This window comes from Myxine glutinosa, chromosome 2 (genome assembly GCF_964187855.1).
Source record: "Myxine glutinosa chromosome 2, kmMyxGlut1.1, whole genome shotgun sequence".
Taxonomy (NCBI): Eukaryota; Metazoa; Chordata; class Myxini; order Myxiniformes; family Myxinidae; genus Myxine; species Myxine glutinosa.
This window is the reverse complement of record NC_136262.1, coordinates 136,931,611-136,955,707: the sequence shown is the minus strand read 5'-3', so window position 1 is coordinate 136,955,707 and position 24,097 is coordinate 136,931,611. Positions and strand designations below refer to the sequence as shown.

The 24,097-nt window shown below is 43.3% G+C and overlaps 1 protein-coding gene across 4 annotated transcripts in view; it reads left to right on the top strand.

Annotated features, from left to right (window-relative positions):
- POLRMT (RNA polymerase mitochondrial) overlaps nt 1-24,097 on the top strand; it is a 238,297-nt gene that overhangs the window by 9,962 nt on the left and 204,238 nt on the right. For all 4 annotated transcript variants that reach the window (XR_013622380.1, XM_078771712.1, XM_078771710.1 and 1 more), the window contains exons 4-5: nt 14,486-14,677; nt 21,315-21,448. Coding sequence is in view for 3 of the 4 variants with exons in the window: in XM_078771712.1 (XP_078627838.1) it covers nt 14,486-14,677; nt 21,315-21,448 (326 nt within the window). In the remaining variant the exon portion in view is untranslated. The remainder of the gene's footprint in view (nt 1-14,485; nt 14,678-21,314; nt 21,449-24,097) is intronic.

Here is a 24,097-nt window from a genome sequence, read left to right as displayed (position 1 = left end):
CTGATCCACCTTCTCCATTCAGCATGTCTCCTTGGTAACAAAATGTTTTCACACCATCCAGCTTCATCCGTCTCCAAGATCCAACTCAACATTTCCTCCATCTGCAGCTCCCTCTGTGCACACCTTACACTTGAATGTAGCTGCCACACTGGTTAATGACCCTCTCAAACCACTACATTTTTGATGAACCCACTCAGCGCACATTGCACATTGAATGGCGTTCACTCCGACACCCTTCCTGCACACAGCACACATCCACTTCCCAGTTCTTTCCACCTCATCACATGCTTTACCACTTGCCATCATCTTCGTTTTTCCGATATTCACCTTCAGACCTTTTGTCTCCATACATTCCTTCCACTTGTTCATCTTCTCCTTCAGTCCATCCATACTTTTTGCAATCAACACCAGATCATCTGCATTCAACAACTCCCGCGGAAAACCCTCCTTTACGTTCTGAGCCAGCACCTCCATCACAGCTACAAATAGTAGTGGACTTAGTACCGACTTAGTACCGACTTAGTACTTAGTACCGACTTAGCTTTCCGCCGCCGAAATCCAGCGCGGCTTGGGCGATTCTGCCCCTGTTTGGAGAACACCCAGCGAGGCCTTCATCGGGGCCAAGCGAGCAAGGTCGTGTCGGGACCTGGTTCGCGCCATTGACCGAGTGGTTCGCACCAACCGGAGCTGTTTTCGGATGACGTGCTGATGTCCTTGGACTTCGCGCCAGGCTCTGGGCTGACCGGGCCGACGTGCATCGAAGTCCTTTCCAAGTGGCGTGGTGCTGACGGGTCGTCCGCAGCCGTGATCCCCCCCCCCCCCCCCCCCCGAATTTCCATGTTTTAAACGTTTCCCAGTGTAAACCCTGGATTAGAAGAGGTACACCGTATCCCTGCGTGTCGTAAGACACGAATAAGAGGGGTGGCGTCAGGAAGCGCATCCGGCCATAAAAACATTGCCTCAAAAAAAGAGAACCATGACAATTACAACAACAGATGGGCAGGGTACAGCTCGAAGTGGAGATCGGTTTCTGAGGTTTGGGACATGGAATGTAGGGACAATGACAGGGAGATCAGGAGAAGTGGTGGAAGTATTGGTCAAAAGAAGAGTGGACATATGTTGTGTGCAAGAGACGAGATGGAAGGGAAGTGGTGTGAGAATGGTGAAGGGTAGGCAGGGACAGAAATACAAGTTTGTGTGGCAAGGGTGCCTGGAGGGCGTGAATAGTGTTGGTTATCCATTTTTCTGAGGAGTTTGTAGACAGTGTGGTGAGTGTGATGAGAGTGAGTGATAGGTTGATGATGGTGAAAATGATGATTGGAAAGCTCTTGGTGAACGTCATCTCGGGATATGCTCCGCAGGTTGGTCGAAGCGATGAAGAGAAGGACAAGTTATGGTGTGCGATAGAGAAGCTGATGGAAAACGTGAAAGATGAGGAAGTTGTGGTAGGAGGAGACCTAAATGGATATGTGGGAAGGAGTATGGATGGTTTTGAGGGAGTTAATGGGGGATACGGATATGGTGTGAGAAATGGAGAAGGTGAAAGGATTTTGGAGTTTGCCGATGGAGCTGATTTGTTGATTTGTAATACTCCGTTCCAGAAAGAGGATAATAAGCTTGTTACATACACGTCAGGTGGGTCGCGACAACCGTTGACTACCTGATGGTGCGTAGGCGAGATAGGGGGCTCCTCCGGGACACAAAGGTGATCCCGGGGGAGGAGGCTGTTTCACTGCACCACTTGGTTGTCTGCGACATAAGGGTGAAAGGTGCGAGGAGAGCTCGGCGGGTGAAGTACCAACCGAGAATGAAGGTGTGGAGGTTGAAAGAGGTGACAGTAAGGGAGGCATTAAAAGAGAGGCTGAGTAGGGTAGAGGATGATGTGGTTGAGCTTGAAAGTGGTTGGAAGTCAATTAAAGCTAGTCTGTTGGGAGCCTTTGGTGAGGTATGTGGATGGACAAAAGGACCACCGAGGCACTCGGAAACATGGTGGTGGGATGATGAAGTTGGAAAGAGGATTGACGAGAAGAGGAAGAAGTTCAAGGAGTGGCAGAAGGCGAAGGGGACGGGAGCAGAAACAGCAGAGCATGAAAGTTATGTCAGCCAAGAAGGCTGCAAAGAAAGAGGTAGCAAAGGCGCAGCAGGCATGTAGGAAAATGTTCGGAGAACGCTTGGATTCGGAAGAGGGTCAGAGAGCAGTATTCAGGATTGCAAAGCAGATAGCGAAAGAGAGGTGTGATGTGATGGGGGTGAGTTGCTTGAAGGATGAAGTGGGACAAATCGTTGTGGACCCAGATGGAATTAAAGGAAGATGGAAAAGATATATGGAAATGCTGTTGAATACAGAGAATGAATGGGATGGCAACATAGAGAGTAACCCAGTTTTAGGACCGGCTGAGAAGGAAGTTGAGGAAGCGATAAAAGCAATGAAGAGAAGAAAAGCGGGAGGGCTGATGGGAGTTGTGGGAGATATGTTGAAGGCAGCAGGAGGTTGGGGTGTGAAGAGAATGACATAGATCTGTAATCTGGCAGTGAAAGAGGGCCGCATTCCAGTGGATTGGGAACTGAGTACCCTCGTCCCTCTATACAAGGGGAAAGGTGACCCTCTAAGAGTGTGGCTCGTACCGAGCGATAAAGTTATTGGAGCATGGAATGAAGGTATTGGAAAGGGTGTTGGAGAGGAGGATAAGAAAGAAGGTGAAGATCGATGAAATGCAGTTTGGATTTATGCCAGGAAGAGGAACGACAGACGCGCTCTTTATTGTGAGGCAGTTGCAGGAGAAGTACATGGAGAAGAGGAAGAAGTTGTTTCTTGGGTTTCTTGATCTGGAGAAAGCTTTCGATAGGGTTCCACGCAAAGTATTGACATGGGCATTGTGGGCAATGAGGAAGTTAGGAGTGGAGGAATGGTTGATCAGAGTAGTGATGGCAATGTACAAAAGAGCGTGCACAGCTGTAAGGACGATGGAAAGGGAACAGTGGTGAGTTTGAGGTGAAGGTGGGAGTGTATCAGGGGTCGCTACTAAGTCCACTACTATTTGTAGCTGTGATGGAGGTGCTGGCTCAGAACGTAAAGGAGGGTTTACCGTGGGAGTTGTTGTATGCAGATGATCTGCTGTTGATTGCGGAAAGTATGGATGGACTGAAGGCAATAATGGTCAAGTGGAAGGAATGTATGCAGACAAAAGGTCTGAAGGTGAATATCGGAAAGACGAAGGTGATGGTAAGTGGTAAAGCATGTGGTGAGGTGGAAAGAACTGGGAAGTGGCCCTGTGCTGTGCGTAGGAAGGGTGTCGGAGTGAACTCCATTCAATGTTCAATGTGCGCTGAGTGGGTTCATCAAAAATGTAGTGGTCTGAGAGGGTCATTAACCAGTGTGGCAGCTACATTCAAATGTAAGGTGTGCACAGAGGGAGCTGCAGATGGAGGAAATGTTGAGTTGGATCTTGGAGACGGCGTGAAGCTGGAAGGTGTGAAAACATTTTGCTACCTCGGAGACATGCTGAATGGAGAAGGTGGATCAGACGCGGCAACGGTTGCTAGAGTGAGATGTGCATGCAAGAAGTTTCGGGAACTGAGTGGCGTGCTGATGAGGAGGGGAGTGTCGTTGAAGCTGAAGGGAAAGGTGTATGCTGCATGTGTGAGAAGTGTCATGATTTATGGGAGCGAGACGTGGGTAATGAACGTAGAGCAGCAACGAAGGTTGGAAAGAGTGGAAATGCGAATGGTTCGATGGATGTGCGGAGTGTCGTTGAGAGACAGGAAGACAAATGATGAATTGCGAAAAATGATGGGAATAGAGCCTGTGATTGATGTTGTGAAAAGGAACAGGTTGAGATGGTTTGGTCATGTGTTGAGGAAGGATGAAAGTGACTGGTTGAGAAGAATGATGGAAATGAATGTAGAAGGAAGTAGACGACGGGGAAGACCGAGAAAGACTTGGCCAAAGATGGTGCGGGCAAGGGGGTTAACAAGGAGAGATGCAGAAAGTAGGGCAAGATGGAGAAGATTGTCATGGGGACCGCAAGGCTAACCCCCGCTCGAGCAGGGAAAATGGCCTAAAATGCATGTTGTTGTTGTTAGTACCGACCCCTGATGCACTCCCACCTTCACCTCAAACTCACCACTGTTCCCGTCCTTCGTCCTTACAGCGGTGCGTGCTCTTTTGTACATTGCCATCACTACTCTGATCAACCATTCCTCCACTCCTAACTTCCTCAATGCCCATGTCAATACTTTGCGTGGAACCCTATCGAATACTTTCTCCAGATCAACAAACCCAAGAAACAACTTCTTCATCTTCTCCATGTACTTCTCCTGCAAGTGTCTCACAATAAAAAGCGCATCTGTCGTTCCTCTTCCTGGCATAAATCCAAACTGCATTTCGTCGATCTTCACTTTCTTCCTTATCCTCCTCTTCAACACCCTTTCCAATACCTTCATTTCATGCTCCAATAACTTTATCGCTCGGTAGGAGCCACACTCCAGAGGGTCACCTTTCTCCTTGTATAGAGGGACGAGGGTACTCAGTTCCCAATCCACTGGAATGCGGCCGTCTTTCACCACCAGATTGCAGATCTCTGTCATTCTCTTCACACCCCAACTTCCTGCTGCCTTCAACATATCTCCCACAACTCCCGTCGGCCCTCCCGCTTTTCTACTCTTCATTGCTTTTATCGCTTCCTCAACTTCCTTCTCGGTTATCTTCTCTGCCGGTCCTAAAACTGGGTTACTCTCCATGTTGCCATCGCATTCATTCTCTGTGTTCAACAGCATTTCCATATATCTTTTCCATATTCCTTTCATTGCATCTGGTTCCACAACGATTTGTCCCACTTCATCCTTCAAGCAACTCACCCCCATCACATCACACCTCTCTTTCGCTATCTGCTTTGCAATCCTGAATACCGCTCTCTGACCCTCTTCCGAATCCAAGCGTTCTCCGAACATTTTCCTCCATGCCTCCTGCGCCTTGCTACCTCTTTCTTTGCAGCCTTCTTGGCTGCCTTATAACTTTCATGCTCTGCCTTTTCTGCCCCCGCACCCTTTGCCTTCTGCCACTTCTAGAACTTCTTCCTGTTCTCGTCAATCTTCTTTTCAACTTCATCATCCCACCACCATGTTTCTGAGTGCCTCGGTGGTCCTTTCGTCCATCCACATACCTCACCAACAGCTCCAAACAGACTATCTTTCATTGACATCCAACCACGTTCAAGCTCAACCACATCAACCTCTGCCATACTCAGCCTCTCTTTTAATGCCTCCATTACTGTCACCTCTTTCAACCTCCACACCTTCATTCTCAGTTGGTACTTCACCCGCCGAGCTCTCCTTGCACCTTCACCCTTATAGTCGGGTTCACTATGTAATTTCGTTGGAATTTTTGGGGGATTTGGAAAACTATATATTTTTGGAAACTATATTGTATAGTCAGTCAGAAAACTAATGTTGCTATTTGCACAGTCTCCTGTATGGCGGCCATCTTGGATTTTCAAAATTGCCGCCGTAGAACTAATTTTTCTCAATATCTCAGCTTCTAAATAACATAGAGCTTTGATTCTAACGGCTAAACATACATTTTCAAGGGCCCCGAATCCAATGGTAACAAGTTCGATAAGCTAGACATGACCATAGAGCTCCTTTGTGGCGGCCATCTTGGATTTCTCAAACTGGCCGCCGTAAAACTGATGTAACTCACCTTCTAAAGAGCACAGAGCTTTGATTCATCATTGAGTAAAGTCATCATCATCCTCATCATCGCTTTCGTTCATCACATCTTGAGAGTCCTCATCATTTTGGCACTGGATGTCACACTGACAAAGGTCTGTACAAGCCAAGTTGTTTGTTCTGCAGGAACATCTAGATGAAGAACAGTCTGTTTTGCACTGACATCTAACCATTTGAATGATGGCCTTGGGGACTGGAGGCTCCTCAGTTGTGGTTGGTTTCACTTGTCCATCCATGTCTTTGTAAAAGCCGTTTTGCAGGGGATTCAGCTGAGGATCCTGTTGAGCAATGCTTGCCTGACCCCACACTCTGGCTTGGATATGGACTCTAAGGATGTGCTGCTTGAGAGCTCCAAGAGTAGGAGGAAGCCTGTCACTTTCTGCCATGTGTTTGCAAAAGAGATACCATCGTAGTTCGGGGATGCTGTCGATGTGGATGCCATTTGGAGAGTAAGCAGCGCATACAAAGTTAGCTAGTGTGGACAACATGTCCTCCGTCACTTCAGTTGCATCTGAAAGCATTCGCACGGTGTCTATGACATCTTCACTTGCTTTGAGGTAGACATATGCAGCCAGGTTGCTTTGCCTATTCGAGAGAACCTCCCAGTGTTGTCTGCCCCTGTGAAAGCATGAAAGGCTGGCAACGCCTTTGCTCTTTCGACCCCTAGAGCTGTCCACAGTGGCTCTATTTGAAGTATTCCAGAGGCCATGGAAATGGATGTATTCCTCAGCAGGAGGTCATAGTTTGCTATGACTAGTACCAGGACATCTGTGTCGGGAGAGAAGAACACCAACTGCGCATCATGTGGGTTTCGCTGGGATGCCAGCACGGCCTGGTGGATCAACAGGGTGTCAGCTTCTTCATGGTTGTTGTCCTCGAAGAGCAGGTCACTGTTGCTCCTAGTACGCCCTGAAGCAGACGTGATGATCAACTTGGATGAGTGACTGTTGTATTCTAGAGTTTTCGCTGCCAGATAGTCAGTCAGATCAGCCTTTGTTTTGTCATGAGAAAGGAATCTGCTCATTGGGATGTGTTTGATGTTGGTGTCATCTCTGACTTGATACTGTACTGCATCCTTTCCTTGCCTTCTTTTAGCCCTGGCAGCACTCTTCAGAGAATCGTTTTTTTACGTGTCAAAGACCAGTATGATCTCATCACAATCTTTTGTTAGAGACATGAGTCTGTCATTGAAGCATTCACCCAGATCGTTGACTTTCACTACAGTGGCTGGTTTCTTTGTCAGCTTATGCACAAGTACCATCCCATCCACCAGTGCAATCTTCCGACTTGTCGGTTTACTAGATGTGGATGCCGTAGTTCTTGTGTCCATTGGATCTTCTTGTAGAACACTTGCAGCTGGTGTCTGCTGCTGATCTTCGGGGTGAATTTCTGCTCTTGCTAACTTGTCGAGGAGATGAACTAACTTCGACTTGTCAGTGCATGGAAGAATTGTCCCATCTGGAGCGAACAGTGCTCTTGGTGTCACAGTGAACTCGTAATTTCCGATGGCATATTTCTGGTTGATGTCTCTGTTTGACATGGCAAGGACCATGAGCCTTCCGTACAGTTCCTTAGTCTCCTTCAGATCCACAGTCCTGTCTCTGAGTTTCACTGTGGTTCTCTTGTTCCCAGACGTGAACATCTTGTTGTTCTCCTTCTTGACTGGTGCCCAGAGACTAACATCTCCATTGATACGCTCCGACACGTAGTCTTCATACAACTTCTGACCAGTGACATCAATGTTCAAGATCTGTGGTACATACTCGTCGGGGATGTAAGCATTCGTTATCACATTGTGCAGCTTGTCACCTTCAGTGTCAAATGGATTCCCGTGACTCAGTATCGCAGCCTTGATCTTGTTGATTGCTTCATGCTCTCTCTTGACTGCACTTGGACCAAGGTCATGATGTTCTGTGATCTTGTCACCTTCCAGGCCAAACTGACTCTTGAAGTCTTTTGACAGGCATGATAATTCTGGTGTAACCATGAAGAATCTCTGTGTAGCATTGGCATTGTTAGAGATGCCAATCAGTCCAGAGTGAATCTTCATCAGCTTGTTCAGATGTTCACATGCATGATCTGGTCCAATGGATACAAACGGGATGTCATTCTTGGTTACTTATAGATTGCCAGCTCCTAGTTCTTCCCAGGTCCTATGGTGATTGGTTCTTAGGTCATACATGTCTGCGATGTATCGGAGCTCCACATAGGAGCTCTATGGTCATGTCTAGCTTATCGAACTTGTTACCATTGGATTCGGGGCCCTTGAAAATGTATGTTTAGCCGTTAGAATCAAAGCTTTATGTTGTTTAGAAGCTGAGATATTGAGAAACATCAGTTTTACGGCGGCCAGTTTGAAAAATCCAAGATGGCCGCCACATAGGAGCTTTATGGTCATGTCTAGCTTATCGAACTTGTTACCATTGGATTCGGGGCCCTTGAAAATGTATGTTTAGCCGTTAGAATCAAAGCTTTATGTTGTTTAGAAGCTGAGATATTGAGAAACATCAATTTTACGGCGGCCAGGTTGAAAAATACAAGATGGCCGCCACATAGGAGCTCTATGGTCATGTCTAGCTTGTCGAACTTGTTACCGTTGGATTCGGGGCCCTTGAAAATGTGTGTTTAGCCGTTAGAATCAAAGCTCTATGTTATTTAGAAGCTGAGATATTGAGAAAAATTAGTTCTACGGCGGCAATTTTGAAAATCCAAGATGGCCGCCATACAGGAGTCTGTGCAAATAGCAACATTGGTTTTCTGACTGACTATACAATATCGTTTCCAAAAATATATAGTTTTCCAAATCCCCCAAAAAATCCAACGAAACTTTAAATCTGGACATACTGAACCTGACTATTATGTCGCAGACAACCAAGTGGTGCTGTGAAACAACCTCCTCCCCCGGGATCACCTTTGTGTCCCGGAGGTGCCCCCAATCTCGCCTACGCACCATCAGGTAGTCAACGGTTGTCGTCGACCCACCTGATGTGTATGTAACAAGCTTATTATCCTCTTTCTGAAACTGAGTATTACAAATCAACAAATCAGCTTCATCAGCAAACCCCAAAATCCTTTCACCTTCTCCATTTCTCACACCATATCCGTAACCCCCATGAACTCCCTCAAAACCATCCATACTCCTTCCCACATGTCCATTTAGGTCTCCTCCTACCACAACAACTTCCTCATCTTTCACGTTTTCCATCAGCTTCTCTATCGCACACCAGAACTTGTCCTTCTCTTCATCGCTGCGACCAACCTGCGGAGCATATCCCGAGACAACGTTCACCAAGAGCTTTCCAATCATCATTTTCACCATCATCAACCTATCACTCACTCTAGTCACACTCCAGTCATTTTGTCGCAATTAATCCGGAATGTAAACTCACCACACTGTCTACAAACTCCTCAGGAAACAGTATAACCAACACCATTCTCACACCACTTCCCTTCCATCTAGTCTCCTGCACACAACATATGTCCACTCTTCTTCTGACCAATACTTCCACCACTTCTCCTGATCTCCCTGTCATTGTCCCTACATTCCATGTCCCAAACCTCAAAAACCGATCTCCACTTCGGGCATCAGTGCTAATATAATCTATTCAATACCATGGTGCAGCATTAATGATGTTATTAGCGCTGAGGAAGCGCCTCTAGCGAATGACTTCCAGCCAGTGTAACGCGAATTCCTGTCACAGGAATTCTGAGATCATATAAGTGTGACGTGGCAGTTCCTGATTGGTTCGTGTTGGGGAACCCCTTCTCGCTGCCGACGTGACGTAAATTCGCGCACGCGCACTGGTGAAGCGCGAGATTCGGCCCAAGGTTCTTATTATTATTATTATTATTTTTGTATACAAGATCGAGGCTCGAACCATGATCGAGGCTCGAAATTCCATGCCCGAACCTCAGCGCAATCCAAGAGGATTCACTTGTTGTCACTGTTAATATAACATTGAGTGCTAATATATTCTCTTCAATACCGTGGTGCAGCATTGAGGATGTTATTGTCACTGCACATATAAAATTGAGTGCGAATATAATCTATTCAATACCGTGGTGCAGCATTGAGGATGTTATTGTCACTTTACATATAAAATTGAGTGCGAATATAATCTATTCAATACCGTGGTACATCATTGAGGATGTTATTGTCACTGCACATATAAAATTGAGTGCGAATATAATCTATTCAATACCGTGGTGCAGCATTGAGGATGTTATTGTCACTTTACATATAAAATTGAGTGCGAATATAATCTATTCAATACCATGGTACAGCATTGAGGATGTTATTGTCACTGCACATATAAAATTGAGTGCGAATATAATCTATTCAATACCGTGGTGCAGCATTGAGGATGTTATTGTCACTTTACATATAAAATTGAGTGCGAATATAATCTATTCAATACCGTGGTGCAGCATTGAGGATGTTATTGTCACTGCACATATAAAATTGAGTGCTAATGTAATCTATTCAATACCATGGTACAGCATTAAGGATGTTATTGTCACTGCACATATAAAATTGAGTGCTAATGTAATCTATTCAATACCATGGTACAGCATTAAGGATGTTATTGTCACTGTACATATAAAATTGAGTGCTAATGTAATCTATTCAATACCATGGTACAGCATTGAGGATGTTATTGTCACTTTACAAATAAAATTGAGTGCTAATGTAATCTATTCAATACCATGGTACATCAGTAATGATGTTATTGTCACTGTACATATAAAATTGAGTGCTAATGTAATCTATTCAATACCATGGTACAGCATTAATGATGTTATTGTCACTGTACATATAAAATTGAGTGCTAATGTAATCTATTCAATACCATGGTACAGCATTGAGGATGTTATTGTCACTTTACAAATAAAATTGAGTGCTAATGTAATCTATTCAACACCATGGTACAGCATTAATGATGTTATTGTCACTGTACATATAAAATTGAGTGCTAATGTAATCTACTCAATACCATGGTACAGCATTAAGGATGTTATTGTCACTGTACATATAAAATTGAGTGCTAATGTAATCTATTCAATACCATGGTACAGCATTAAGGATGTTATTGTCACTGTACATAGAAAATTGAGTGCTAATGTAATCTATTCAATACCATGGTACATCATTAAGGATGTTATTGTCACTGCACATATAAAATTGAGTGCTAATGTAATCTATTCAATACCATGGTACAGCATTAAGGATGTTATTGTCACTGTACATATAAAATTGAGTGCTAATGTAATCTATTCAATACCATGGTACGTCATTAAGGATGTTATTGTCACTGTGCATATAAAATTGAGTGCGAATATAATCTATTCAATACCATGGTACAGCATAAAGGATGTTATTGTCACTGTACATATAAAATTGAGTGTGTATATCATCTATTCCATACCATGGTACAGCATTAAGGATGTTATTGTCACTGGACATATAAAATTGAGTGCTAATGTAATCTATTCAATACCATGGTACAGCATTAAGGATGTTATTGTCGTGCATATAAAATTGAGTGCTAATATAATCTATTCCATGCCATGGTGCAGCATTAAGGATGTTATTGTCACTGCACATATAAAATTGAGTGCTAATGTAATCTATTCAATACCATGGTACATCATTAAGGATGTTATTGTCACTGTACATATAAAATTGAGTGCTAATGTAATCTATTCAATACCATGGTACATCATTAAGGATGTTATTGGCACTGCACATATAAAATTGAGTGCTAATGTAATCTATTCAATACCATGGTACAGCATTAAGGATGTTATTGTCACTGTACATATAAAATTGAGTGCTAATGTAATCTATTCAATACCATGGTACATCATTAAGGATGTTATTGTCACTGCACATATAAAATTGAGTGCTAATGTAATCTATTCAATACCATGGTACATCATTCAGGATTTTATTGTCACTGTGCATATAAAATTGAGTGCGAATATAATCTATTCAATACCATGGTAATTGGTACAGCATAAAGGATGTTTATGTCACTGTACATATAAAATTGAGTGTGAATGTAATCGATTCAATACCATGGTACAGCATTAAGGATGTTATTGTCATTGTGCATATAAAATTGAGTGCTAATATAATCTATTCCATACCATGGTACAGCATTAAGGATGTTATTGTCACTGTGCATATAAAATTGAGTGCTAATGTAATCTATTCAATACAATGGTACAGCATGAAGGATGTTATTGTTACTGTACATAGAAAATTGAGTGGTAATGTAATCTATTCAACACCATGGTACAGCATTAAGGATGTTATTGTCACTGTACATGTAAAATTGAGTGCTCTTATAATCTATTCAATACCGTGGTATAGCATTAAGGATGTTATTGTCACTGTACATATAAAATTGAGTGGTAATGTAATCTATTCAACACCATGGTACAGCATTAAGGATGTTATTGTCACTCTGCATATAAAATTGAGTGCGAATATAATATATTCAATACCGTGGTGCAGCATTAAGGATGTTATTGTCACTGTACATGTAAAATTGAGTGCTAATATAATCTGTTCAATCCCGTGGTACAGCATTAAGGATGTTATTGTCACTGTACATATAAAATTGAGTGCTAATATAATCTATTCAATACCATGGTACATCAGTAATGATGTTATTGTCACTGTACATATAAAATTGAGTGCTAATATAATCTGTTCAATACCGTGGTACAGCATTAAGGATGTTATTGTCACTGTACATATAAAATTGAGTGCTAATGTAATCTATTCAATACCATGGTACAGCATTAAGGATGTTATTGTCACTGTACATATAAGATTGAGTGCTAATGTAATCTATTCAATACCATGGTACAGCATTAAGGATGTTATTGTCATTGTGCATATAAAATTGAGTGCTAATATAATCTATTCCATACCATGGCACAGCATTAAGGATGTTATTGTCACTGTGCATATAAAATTGAGTGCTAATGTAATCTATTCAATACCATGGGACAGCATTAAGGATGTTATTGTCACTGTGCATATAAAATTGAGTGCTAATATAATCTATTCAATACCATGGCACAGCATTAAGGATGTTATTGTTACTGTACATATAAAATTGAGTGCTAATATAATCTATTCAATACCATGGTACAGCATTAAGGATGTTATTGTTACTGTACATATAAAATTGAGTGCTAATATAATCTATTCCATACCATGGTACAGCATTAAGGATGTTATTGTTACTGTACATGTAGAATTGAGTGCTAATGTAATCTATTCAATACCATGGTACAGCATTAAGGATGTTATTGTTACTGTACATGTAAAATTGAGTGCTAATATAATCTATTCAATACCATGGTACAGCATTAAGGATGTTATTGTTACTGTACATATAAAATTGAGTGCCAATATAATCTATTCAATACCATGGTGCAGCATTAAGGATGTTATTGTCACTGTACATGTAAAATTGAGTGCCAATATAATCTATTCAATACCATGGTACAGCATTAAGGATGTTATTGTTGCTGTACATATAAAATTGAGTCGAATATAATCTATTCAATACCATGGTACAGCATCAAGGATGTTATTGTCACTGTACATATAAAATTGAGTCGAATATAATCTATTCAATACCATGGTACAGCATCAAGGATGTTATTGTCACTGTACATATAAAATTGAGTGCTAATGTAATCTATTCAATACCGTGGTACAGCATTGAGGATGTTATTGTTACTGTACATATAAAATTGAGTCGAATATAATCTATTCAATACCATGGTACAGCATCAAGGATGTTATTGTCACTGTACATATAAAATTGAGTGCTAATGTAATCTATTCAATACCGTGGTACATCATTAAGGATGTTATTGTCACTGTACATATAAAATTGAGTCGAATATAATCTATTCAATACCATGGTACAGCATCAAGGATGTTATTGTCACTGTACATATAAAATTGAGTGCTAATGTAATCTATTCAATACCGTGGTACATCATTAAGGATGTTATTGTCACTGTACATATAAAATTGAGTCGAATATAATCTATTCAATACCATGGTACAGCATCAAGGATGTTATTGTCACTGTACATATAAAATTGAGTGCTAATATAATCTATTCAATACCATGGTACAGCATTGAGGATGTTATTGTTACTGTACATATAAAATTGAGTCGAATATAATCTATTCAATACCATGGTACAGCATCAAGGATGTTATTGTCACTGTACATATAAAATTGAGTGCTAATGTAATCTATTCAATACCGTGGTACATCATTAAGGATGTTATTGTCACTGTACATATAAAATTGAGTCGAATATAATCTATTCAATACCATGGTACAGCATCAAGGATGTTATTGTCACTGTACATATAAAATTGAGTGCTAATGTAATCTATTCAATACCATGGTACAGCATTAAGGATGTTATTGGCACTGTACATATAAAATTGAGTGCTAATGTAATCTATTCAATACCGTGGTACATCATTAAGGATGTTATTGTCACTGTACATATAAAATTGAGTGCTAATATAATCTATTCAATACCATGGTGCAGCATTAATGATGTTATTGTTACTGTACATAGAAAATTGAGGTTGAAGAGACCTTAGTTGTTTTTTTCAGTGACAGAATCACACCACCAGTCAATGCTATCATGAGTCAAGAGAGGTGCTTCTGTCGATCTTTTTTGGTGACTTCGTTCTTTTTTGCAGAAAACGACGCAACAGAAGAGGTATTATACACAGGAAGTTGCGGGAGTCCTGGCATACTTGGAAGCTTGCATTACCACTGGAGAGCTGGACCTCGCGCAATTGTGTCTGCAGCGTCTTGAGAAAAGTGCTACATACGGGCAGTATCTGAGGACGAGCATGTACAATATCCTCATCCACGCATGGGCGAAGCAGGTATATCATCGGTTGTGAGGTCTATTTGCATTCCGTTAAACTCTGGGTGATGGTAGAAAGCTTATGAAAACTGGTGGTAAGGAAGCTCAGTTGTCACTCAGTCAGCCCAGGGCACACTGCACTGTCGATGACGAGCATGACAAATAAATAGTATGGCCGACGACACTTTTATGGCACATTGCAATCGGTAGACTGACTGAATTGGGTTTGGTTTAGCCAAGAGGGGGTTGGGGGAGCCTATTTGCATTCCATCTTGTTGCATCTTGGTAAACCTATGCCTGTGCGGCCACTTGGAGCACCAGGGAAGTGTGCTGTAAAGAATAATGACTGAACCTTCTCAAGCGAGGAAAAACATCACCTTGCGAAGAGACATCATTATGCACCAAAGCAAGAAGCTGAGAAGGTGCTAACTGTCTCACCACCATCAAAGATGTTACTCCAGAGGAGAAAACTACAAATGGAAACCTGGAGTGTTGAGGAGAAGGAGATAATCCTCCAATGCAAGATGTATTCCATACATGAGGGATGGGGGAGTAAATGTAAGGGTGAACGGTTCAGGAAGCAGCTGAAAAAACCCGAAACTGGCTACGAGGGTGAAGAGAGCCCCCCTTGATAATTTTGTGAAAGTATTTTCAACAATTAGAATGTATCTAGATAAAGATAGAATATAAGAGATTACATCTATGGCAAGGCAACATGTGGCAAGAGAGATTAGAGTGAGGGGATTTAAGTGCTCCCTTGAAGGTGAAGACAGAGATGGCAGGAATTTGGCTGAGATGGCACGAGAGGGAGTTTTGGCTGTGAAACGAGATGGGGACAAGACCGGTTCAGAGATAAAGACCAGGCATCTCAGGTACAAACAAAGGGGAAAGAAAGGAAAAGGTGGATGGTGATGGGCAGAAAGACAAGGAAGAGCAGCGGAATGAGGGAGAGGAGCATGGTGAAGATGATGAAGAGCAGCATAGACTGGAAGAGGAATTAGCCAACAAAATAGAAGAGATGTAATTGATAAAACTCAGAGAAAGACCGAAACTTCATCGCATAGAAAACAATAAACGGACAAAAATCTTAGTGAGGTGAACCAACCATTCAAAAGGAAAGCGATTTCTAAAGCATCCACCCTGAAGGAAATCGATGTCGTCTGTTTCGCAGTGGCACTACTTATTCAAGAAAAAGTAATGGACAAACAACACCAGAAAAAGAAAAAAACAGACCCTACAAATAGAAACCAAATTCCACCTTGGAGACGGAGATTAGAGACACAAAGAAAGCAACTGTGGAGGGAAGTAGGACAAATACAACAGGTCAGGAAAGGAAACAGACACCCAAAACTAACAAAGAGAATCCAAAGAATAAAAATCAAACACAAAATCTGAAGACCTGGAGTGCTTGGGTGCTGAAAACAAACTCAAAATAGAAATGATAGCAAGGAAGAACCACCTTTAGAGGCCATTTTTCCCTGCGGAGCGGGGGTTGGCCTTTTTCGGGCACCGTGGTCCCCTTTTTGAAGCAATGTTTTATGGCCGGATGCCCTTCCTGTCACCAACCCTGTTGGTCACCTCTTGTGACACACAGGGAATTACCAGTGAACTGGTACTCAATTTGCCGACCTCGGAAGGATGACAGGCTGAGTAAATGATAGCAAGGAAGGACAACAGGAGAAACAACAGGAGAAAACAAAACCACATGTTTGAAAATAACCCAAAGACGTTTTACCGTGAATTGGGGAAACAAAAGCAGAACTGGAATGTGTCAACTCTCCCTGCAAAGGAATTTTTGAAGATCGAAAATAACATAATAAAGAAGCAGAATGGATCCTAAACTTGGAAAAGAAGAAGCAACATCTCGAGGAAAAATGCCCCTATTGATGTATTGATGAAGAGAAAATTTTAAAAAAACTTCAAAAAATACCAAACTTCAAAAGCCCAGGCCTAGATGGAATTCAAATTTCTGGCTAAAACAACTTGATCCTCTTCACAATCACTACGCCAGGAGATTTAACTAACATCCTCAAAGAAACTCCAGTGGATGAGTGGCTCGTAGAAGGAAACACTTTTCTCATCCCAAAATCGAAGGAAACCCAACTCTCCCACAAATACCGGCCGATAACAAGTCTACCAACAACATACAAACTGCTAACAGGAATCGTCACATCAATGATGTACCATCATCTAACACAGCAAGGAGGTTTAGAGGCAGAATAAAGGGATGTAAGAGAGGGTTTTATTGAACAATTGACCATCTACTGCTGAACAAGGCCAAACTTGCAATTTGCAAAATGTAAAGAACTAAATTATCCACCACCTGGATAGACTCTAAGAAAGTTTTTGATAGTGTCCCACATTCGTGGATGATAAAATGCAGGTAAATATACAAAATCAATCCCCAAATAATCAAACAGAGAAAGCCATGGAGTGGTATCGATGCAAAAAACAGTGCAGAGGAGGCCATTTATGCCAGGACAAGCATATGTTGCCTTTAGCAGGGTAAAAACACTTCAAGGACTGTTCATCATTGATTGTGATGCCACTGGTATCCTTGCGAACCCCAATGTGACTGCAGAACTGCAGTGACTCTCGACCCATGAACTCCCATGTAGCACTGATCTATACTTCAGGAGTTCTGGCGAACATCTCAGACCTGTGTCTCTCAACATAAGATCATATCTCAACCACATATCTGACTTGAGAGCAACTAAAGAACTACAATACACAAACATTTATTGCTTTGTTGAAACATTTCTCACAACAAAGCATATCCTGCAAAAAGATAGCCTTCTGCAGCCAAACATGGTGTCACTGCGACAGGAAAGAAGCACTACAACAGGAGAAGAAAAAGGTGGCATTATGATCATGGCAAAAGATTGTTTACAACCAGAAAGCAAGCACCAGCCGACCCATATCAAAGGAATAGAGTATATTTTAGCCAGCGTCACCGTCCAGACTCACCCTTTGAACATTCTCGTTGTCTATAAAAGACCAACTATACCCTCAGGAGAGCCAGGAATCACTATCTCTCTACTCTCAAGACTGAACTCTCAAACCTGTCTCCTTCCTCCAAATCCTGGTGGCACCTGGTCAAATCTGTTTCTGGTGTTTGTTCCCCCTCCATCCCCTTCCTTACCTCAAACGGCTACACAGCTGACACCGCACGTGACAAAGCCGAATGCCTCAACTTTGTGTTTTCCTCAAAATCTTGTGTCCCAAACCCATCCCTCTCTGTACCCACCTTACCCAGTCAAACCCATCTGCTTCTGGACTCTGCGTCCTTCTCTCCTGACAAGGAGGATAAGTTTCTGTCAAACCTCGACTCTGATTTTGCAAATGGACCAGACGGCATCAGCCCAAGGGGCCTAAAATCCTGCTCTGCCGCTTTTTCACACCCCCTGTCTATTCTCTTCACCCTCTCTTTTTCTCAGTCATCTGAAACCTGCTTGGAAATCGGCCAACATTACCGCTTTACACAAGAAAGGTGCAAAAACATATCCTTGCAACTACAGACCAATCGGCCTGCTCCCAATAACGAGCAAGGTCATGGAATCGATCATCGCTTCTGTCATCAAATCCTTCCTCTTCTCCAATGGCTTGATCTCGGATCATCAAATTGGATTCAGACCAGGTCATTCTACTCTGGACATGCTGCTTCTGCTGTCTCAACAATGGATGGAGGTCCTCAATGCCGAACATCAAATCAGAGCTGTCTCCCTTGACATATCACGTGCCTTCGATACGGTCTGGCACCCCGCTCTGCTCACCAAACCTCCTCATATGGTATCCATGTAAACCTCAACGCATGGCTTGCAGACTTCCTTTCCGGTCGCAGTCAACATGTTGCCCTGAATGGAATTCTCTCATCTCCCCTTCCTGTTCAGGCTGGAGTTCCTCAAGGCAGTGTTCTGGGACCTGTGCTTTTTCTAATTTTCATTAATGATCTCTCCGACTCTCTGGAAAACCCTCTCTATCTCTTTGCTGATGACTCCACTTTATGCCGCTCCATTCCTCATCCCTCAGATCGGCAGGCAGCAGATTCTTTACTCTCTGCAGACCTGGACAAAATCACAGACTGGTCAAACAAGTGGAACATGTCTTTCAATCCCGACAAATCTCACACTCTCACTATGTCTCTACGAAAAGACCATCTGGACAACCCTCCCATCTACTTTCTGAACAATGCTCTTGAAGAAGTTCTGTCACTCAAGCTTTTGGGTCTCACTATCTGCCATGATCTTTCCTGAGATAACCACATTTCCAAGCTGGCCTCCAATGCCAGTCGCCGACTGGGCATCCTCCATCGTGAGAAGTCCTTCCTTGGCACTTCTGAGCTCCACACCACATACAAAGCTTTCATCCACAGCTAGATGGAATACTGTTCTCCCCTCTGGGCCGGTGCTCCTGTCTCACACCTAGCTCGGCATCACGCTGTAGAAACCAAAGCTTTCAGAATCATTGTTATCTCCCGCGATAAAGCTGATTCTGAGGGCCATTCACTCTCTCACCGCAGGCATGTTGGTGGTCTTTCTGTCTTCTACCGACTCCTCTCTGGCCTTGCCCCCCCCAGCTCTCTCTGGGCTCTGTCCCGCAAATATTCCTACAGGTCGCACAAGATCTGCCTGCAACCCTCTGATGGTTAAACTGCCAAAATCAAGACTCTCTGCTCACCTTCACTCCTTCATTACTCTTTTCTCCCGCCTCTGGAACAAACTCCCTCACTCTCTTCAATCCCACTCCACCCTCCAGGTCTTTAAAACAGCTGTTCACCACCATCTCTTATCTTCCCCCATCCAAAACCTTGATCTTTTCTACCCCTGCTAATTTCACCCCAATTCCACTTTTTTGAAATACCAACTTCTGTCCTGGAAGTCCTTGGTGTCCTTGTGTTTTATACTTCTCCCCCCCCCACGCCTCCTCCCCCCAAGCCCTCTCCCTCCCACACATCTCCCTGCTCTTAAATGTTGTGTTTGTGTGCTTTCCCTTCTCTCCCCATCTTGTCTTCCGCTCCCTCTTTTTATATATTTTGTTTGTCTGGTTGATTTGTTTGTGAAGTAAATGTTAGCTCTTTCACGAGCCTCGATTCAGTAAAGAAAAAAAAAAGGCTATATTGTTTTTCCAATTTCAGCTTTGGTCTCCAGCATTTTAGGTTTGGACTCGCACCTAATGTTATTGTCCCGGGTACCGCAAAAACGGCTGCACCATTCACAAAGATACACCTCCATGCCCGTGGGATTCCCACTGGTGACCCCACTGGTTGTACCAAATTTGGTCAGAATCCCATCACTGGTTATCGCGGTGACAGGATTTTTACCTAACATGACCTATGACCTTTGTCCTTTGTCCTCGTGAACCCAAAATCTAATCAGTTCGTCTTTACCTCATTATACATACCTGCATCAAGTTTGACTAAGATCCCTTCAGCCGTTATCGCAGTAACGAAAACCTATCACGGATGGACGGACAGACAGCCGTTCGGCCAACCTGAAAACATAATGCCTCCGGCAACTTCATTGGCAGAGGCATAAAAAGAAAAAATCTCCAGGGTATTGTTATGGATTCGTCACTTCCGTTGTTGTGGTTTTCATCCACTGTAAACATTTTTGATTCCATGTACTATTATTGTTGTCGTTTAAGGGAGATAGAGATTACTATTTTCAAAAGGTAAAAAAGTTGATGTTTTAAATGAAACCGGAACCGGACGACAACGAAGAGGAAGAGGAGGAAGAGAAGGCGGAGCGAGTGAGTCGGACAAGAAGCCGAGCTGCTTCGAGGTCTGGAGCGAACGTTGACGAACGAGGGTCACGAGTGAACTTCGGGTTTCCCGGGAAAGGGATTCCTGCGACAGAGTTGTTATCGCTGTGACAGATCCACCTCCGTGTCAGGTTTTGCGGTTGATTCCGACGAGAATCATCAGAGTGCCGTTACGCCACGAGAACGAGCCGTCGGCCATTTTTACCTCGCGCAGGACTTGCACTTCGCTCAAGGTTTTTCATCTCGCTTCAACCATTTTCACCGCATTCAGACGTTAATCTGGTGTGTGTGTGCAACGTGGCTTTTGAGTGGGAAATCTGCGGTTCGCCGAGTGGAAGCCGTGGAACGTCCACACCCGAAGGTGTGATTTCCCAGTCGCCTTGAGGGCACCTTTGCGCAGTTTTGGCAGCGTGACTGTGACTGTCATCCGAACGGGATTCTGGTCTCGATTAGACATCGTTCTGACGATTACTGGAGCGGATCGACTTTGGCTTGATGCCGGAATAGAGACATTGGGAATGTTCTTCTTTTCGCTCACTTGGAGCACAGTGAATTATATTGTACGAACCTGATGGTACCATCGTAGGAAATATATATTGGTTGTACAATTGATTACTATTGTTGTTGTACTGTTAATCTGGTGTGATCTTAATACAATACTTGTTTGTTGGTAACAATTGGTGTGGTTTCACCATTGATCTTTGACATACAGAATAACACATCTTTCTGCCGTGACTTCTCTCGGGGCTCGGGGGTACACCGTGACCGGGGTTTGGGGAGGAGCACGTAACAGTATCATCTCGTATATCAACTATGGGTTTTGTATTTCTTTTTATTTCTGAGGAAACTTAGAGGCAAAGCTGTAATGGTGTCCATGCATGTGCTTCTGTTTGTAGGGATCCTTGTTACATGTGGCACAGTTGTTTTCTAACATGAAGAAACTGATGGTGAAGCCGGACCTTTCATCTTATGTTGGTGCTCTGGAGTGCATGGGACGAGCAGAACATTGCCCTGAAAACATTCTCAACAGGTGATGATTTTTGTCAGGGTCAAAATGTTTTTTTCTGTTTCTGAAGAAATGGTCCCTGCCAGCAAAACTCGGTACAAATGTTTGTCCTTTTCTATGTAATTTCCAGCCAGTGTAAAATGTTTTCCTCAGTGGTCGGTTATCTTCCTGATAGGATTGGAAAAATAAGCCAATTTGCATTTGCCTCTTAAACTTAAAAAATAAAGGGGCGAGGTGGCTGAGGGGACACTTTATGTTCATAACTTCCAGCTTGGGGTTTTTGCACGGGCTCGTGAAAATCTGAGCTCTCCGTTTCCGCCTCACTAAAGTTGAGTTTTTATGGCGTAGCCCATAGGGCAAATCCATCTAAAACAGTGTTTTGCCCGTATGTATGTATGTCCCCTGAAACGTATACCAATCAGAGCTGAGGATCTGGTCACATGACAGGGTAATGTGATCACACCTGATGTCATTACGGCAGTGCGGCGGCTGACTCTCCACACACTGCCATTTTGATTTATATGCCGTTCATGCCGAACATATCGTCGAACCTGTCATATATCACAATCGCCATGCTCTACCTTTACGTTTTTCATTCTGTGTGAAACACAAACCAATTGTTAAAATGATCATCAGATATCGAAAGCATCGGTGTTACGTCTCTAACAACAAAACGGTACGTACCCAACCCTTGTGGGGTATAATCTAGATTACAGTAGAGCTAACCTCAGTTCTGTAAGTAAAACGTACCTCACTGATGTCTGGATTCCTCCAAATTTCTTTGTTTAATGGTATAAACAGCATTAGCGACTGTTTAAAAAGCTAATCATTTGTGTTTGTGGTTTATAATATTTTACAAGCCCAGCTACGCCGCTGTTAGACTTTCAGTCTTGTTTTGAACAGGATTTGGTGTGTTTTATGTTATTGTGCCTTGTCTAGAAGTTGCTGTTGTGTCCCGTGCAATATTTCTTGTTAATTTGTTGATTGTTTTTGCTGTTCATTTTGTTTCGTATTATTCAAGGCCTGACAAGGCATATCCTTGGATAAAAAGTGTGAAAATTATTTGTATCCGTGTTCCTCGTTTTTGTTTTTCTTCCCGGGTATCTTGCTTCTATCTCCTCAATTTTTTTCTTATTTCCTTTCCTCGCTTGACATCATAAATGACATCATAAATGTCTTCATACGTGAACTACCGGTTTGTTTGCGAACAGACGGAGCTCGTGACGCGGCCTTGCTTCCTTCTCACCACGGACTGAGAGCATGGTCATTGGATGCTCAAAAACGTTAATTCCAGGAAATGTACGGCTCCGAAAGATACGAACGTTGATCTCGATTAACCCACATGAGGTTTTGGACAACTGCTGGGCTCTTGGAAGCTGAAGGCCGCATTGGGCTTGACGGTAGAGAATCGAAAGGAGGCCGTCTAATCTGCTCGCCTCACGCTTGTTGTGTCTTCGACGCGCGGTGTTCGACACCGCCATTTTGGACCACTTCCCGCATGAGTGGCTAACCCAGTTTCAACAGCCGCCAAGCTCCTGAAAGTACTCTTTGGGACACCAAGCTAAGTGCCGGCTGAAGGGGTTTATTTTCATTTTATCTTTCCCTTGACGCCGAGGAGTTCTGGAAATCTCGCAAGATTGTGAAAGAAAACATCTGTCATTATGTACTTTTAACAATGCGTATAAAGCAAGTCGTATAAAGCATCGGGGCCTGGCGAAGCGTGCGGGCGGACGGAGGGCTTCCTCGCGCCGGAGCTTGGAGCCGCGTGTGGACGGTGGACAAGACGACGGACAGATACCACATTTACCCACACGAGGTTTTGGACAACTGCTGGGCTCTTGGAAGCTGAAGGCCGCATTGGACTTGACGGTAGAGAATCGAAAGGAGGCCGTCTAATCTGCTCGCCTCACGCTTGTTGTGTCTTCGACGCGCGGTGTTCTACACCGCCATTTTGGACCACTTCCCGCATGAGTGGCTACCCCAGTTTCAACAGCCGCCAAGCTCCTGAAAGTACTCTTTGGGGCGCCAAGCTAAGTGCCGGCTGAAGGGATTTATTTTCATTTTATCTTTCCCTTTACGCCGCACCCTTCCCCCCACCCCCCAGAATTTCCATGTTTTAAACGTTTCCCGGTGTGTACCCTGGATAAGAATAGGTACACCGTATCCCTGCGTGTCGTAAAAGACGACTAAGAGGGTTGGCGTCAGGAAGGGCATCCGGCCATAAAAACATTGCCTCAAAAAGTGAACCATGACAATTACAAGTACATATGGGCAGGGTACAGCCCGAAGTGGAGATCGGTTTCTGAGGTTTGGGACATGGAATGTAGGGACATTGACAGGGAGATCAGGAGAAGTGGTGGAAGTATTGGTCAGAAGAAGAGTGGACATATGTTGTGTGCAAGAGACGAGATGGAAGGGAAGTGGTGTGAGAATGGTGAAGGGTAGGCAGGGACAGAAATACAAGTTTGTGTGGCAAGGGTGCCTGGAGGGCGTGAATGGTGTTGGTGTCCTGTTTTCTGAGGAGTTTGTAGACAGTGTGGTGAGTGTGACGAGAGTGAGTGATAGGTTGATGATGGTGAAAATGATGATTGGAAAGCTCTTGGTGAACGTCATCTCGGGATATGCTCCGCAGGTTGGTCGAAGCGATGAAGAAAAGGACAAGTTCTGGTGTGC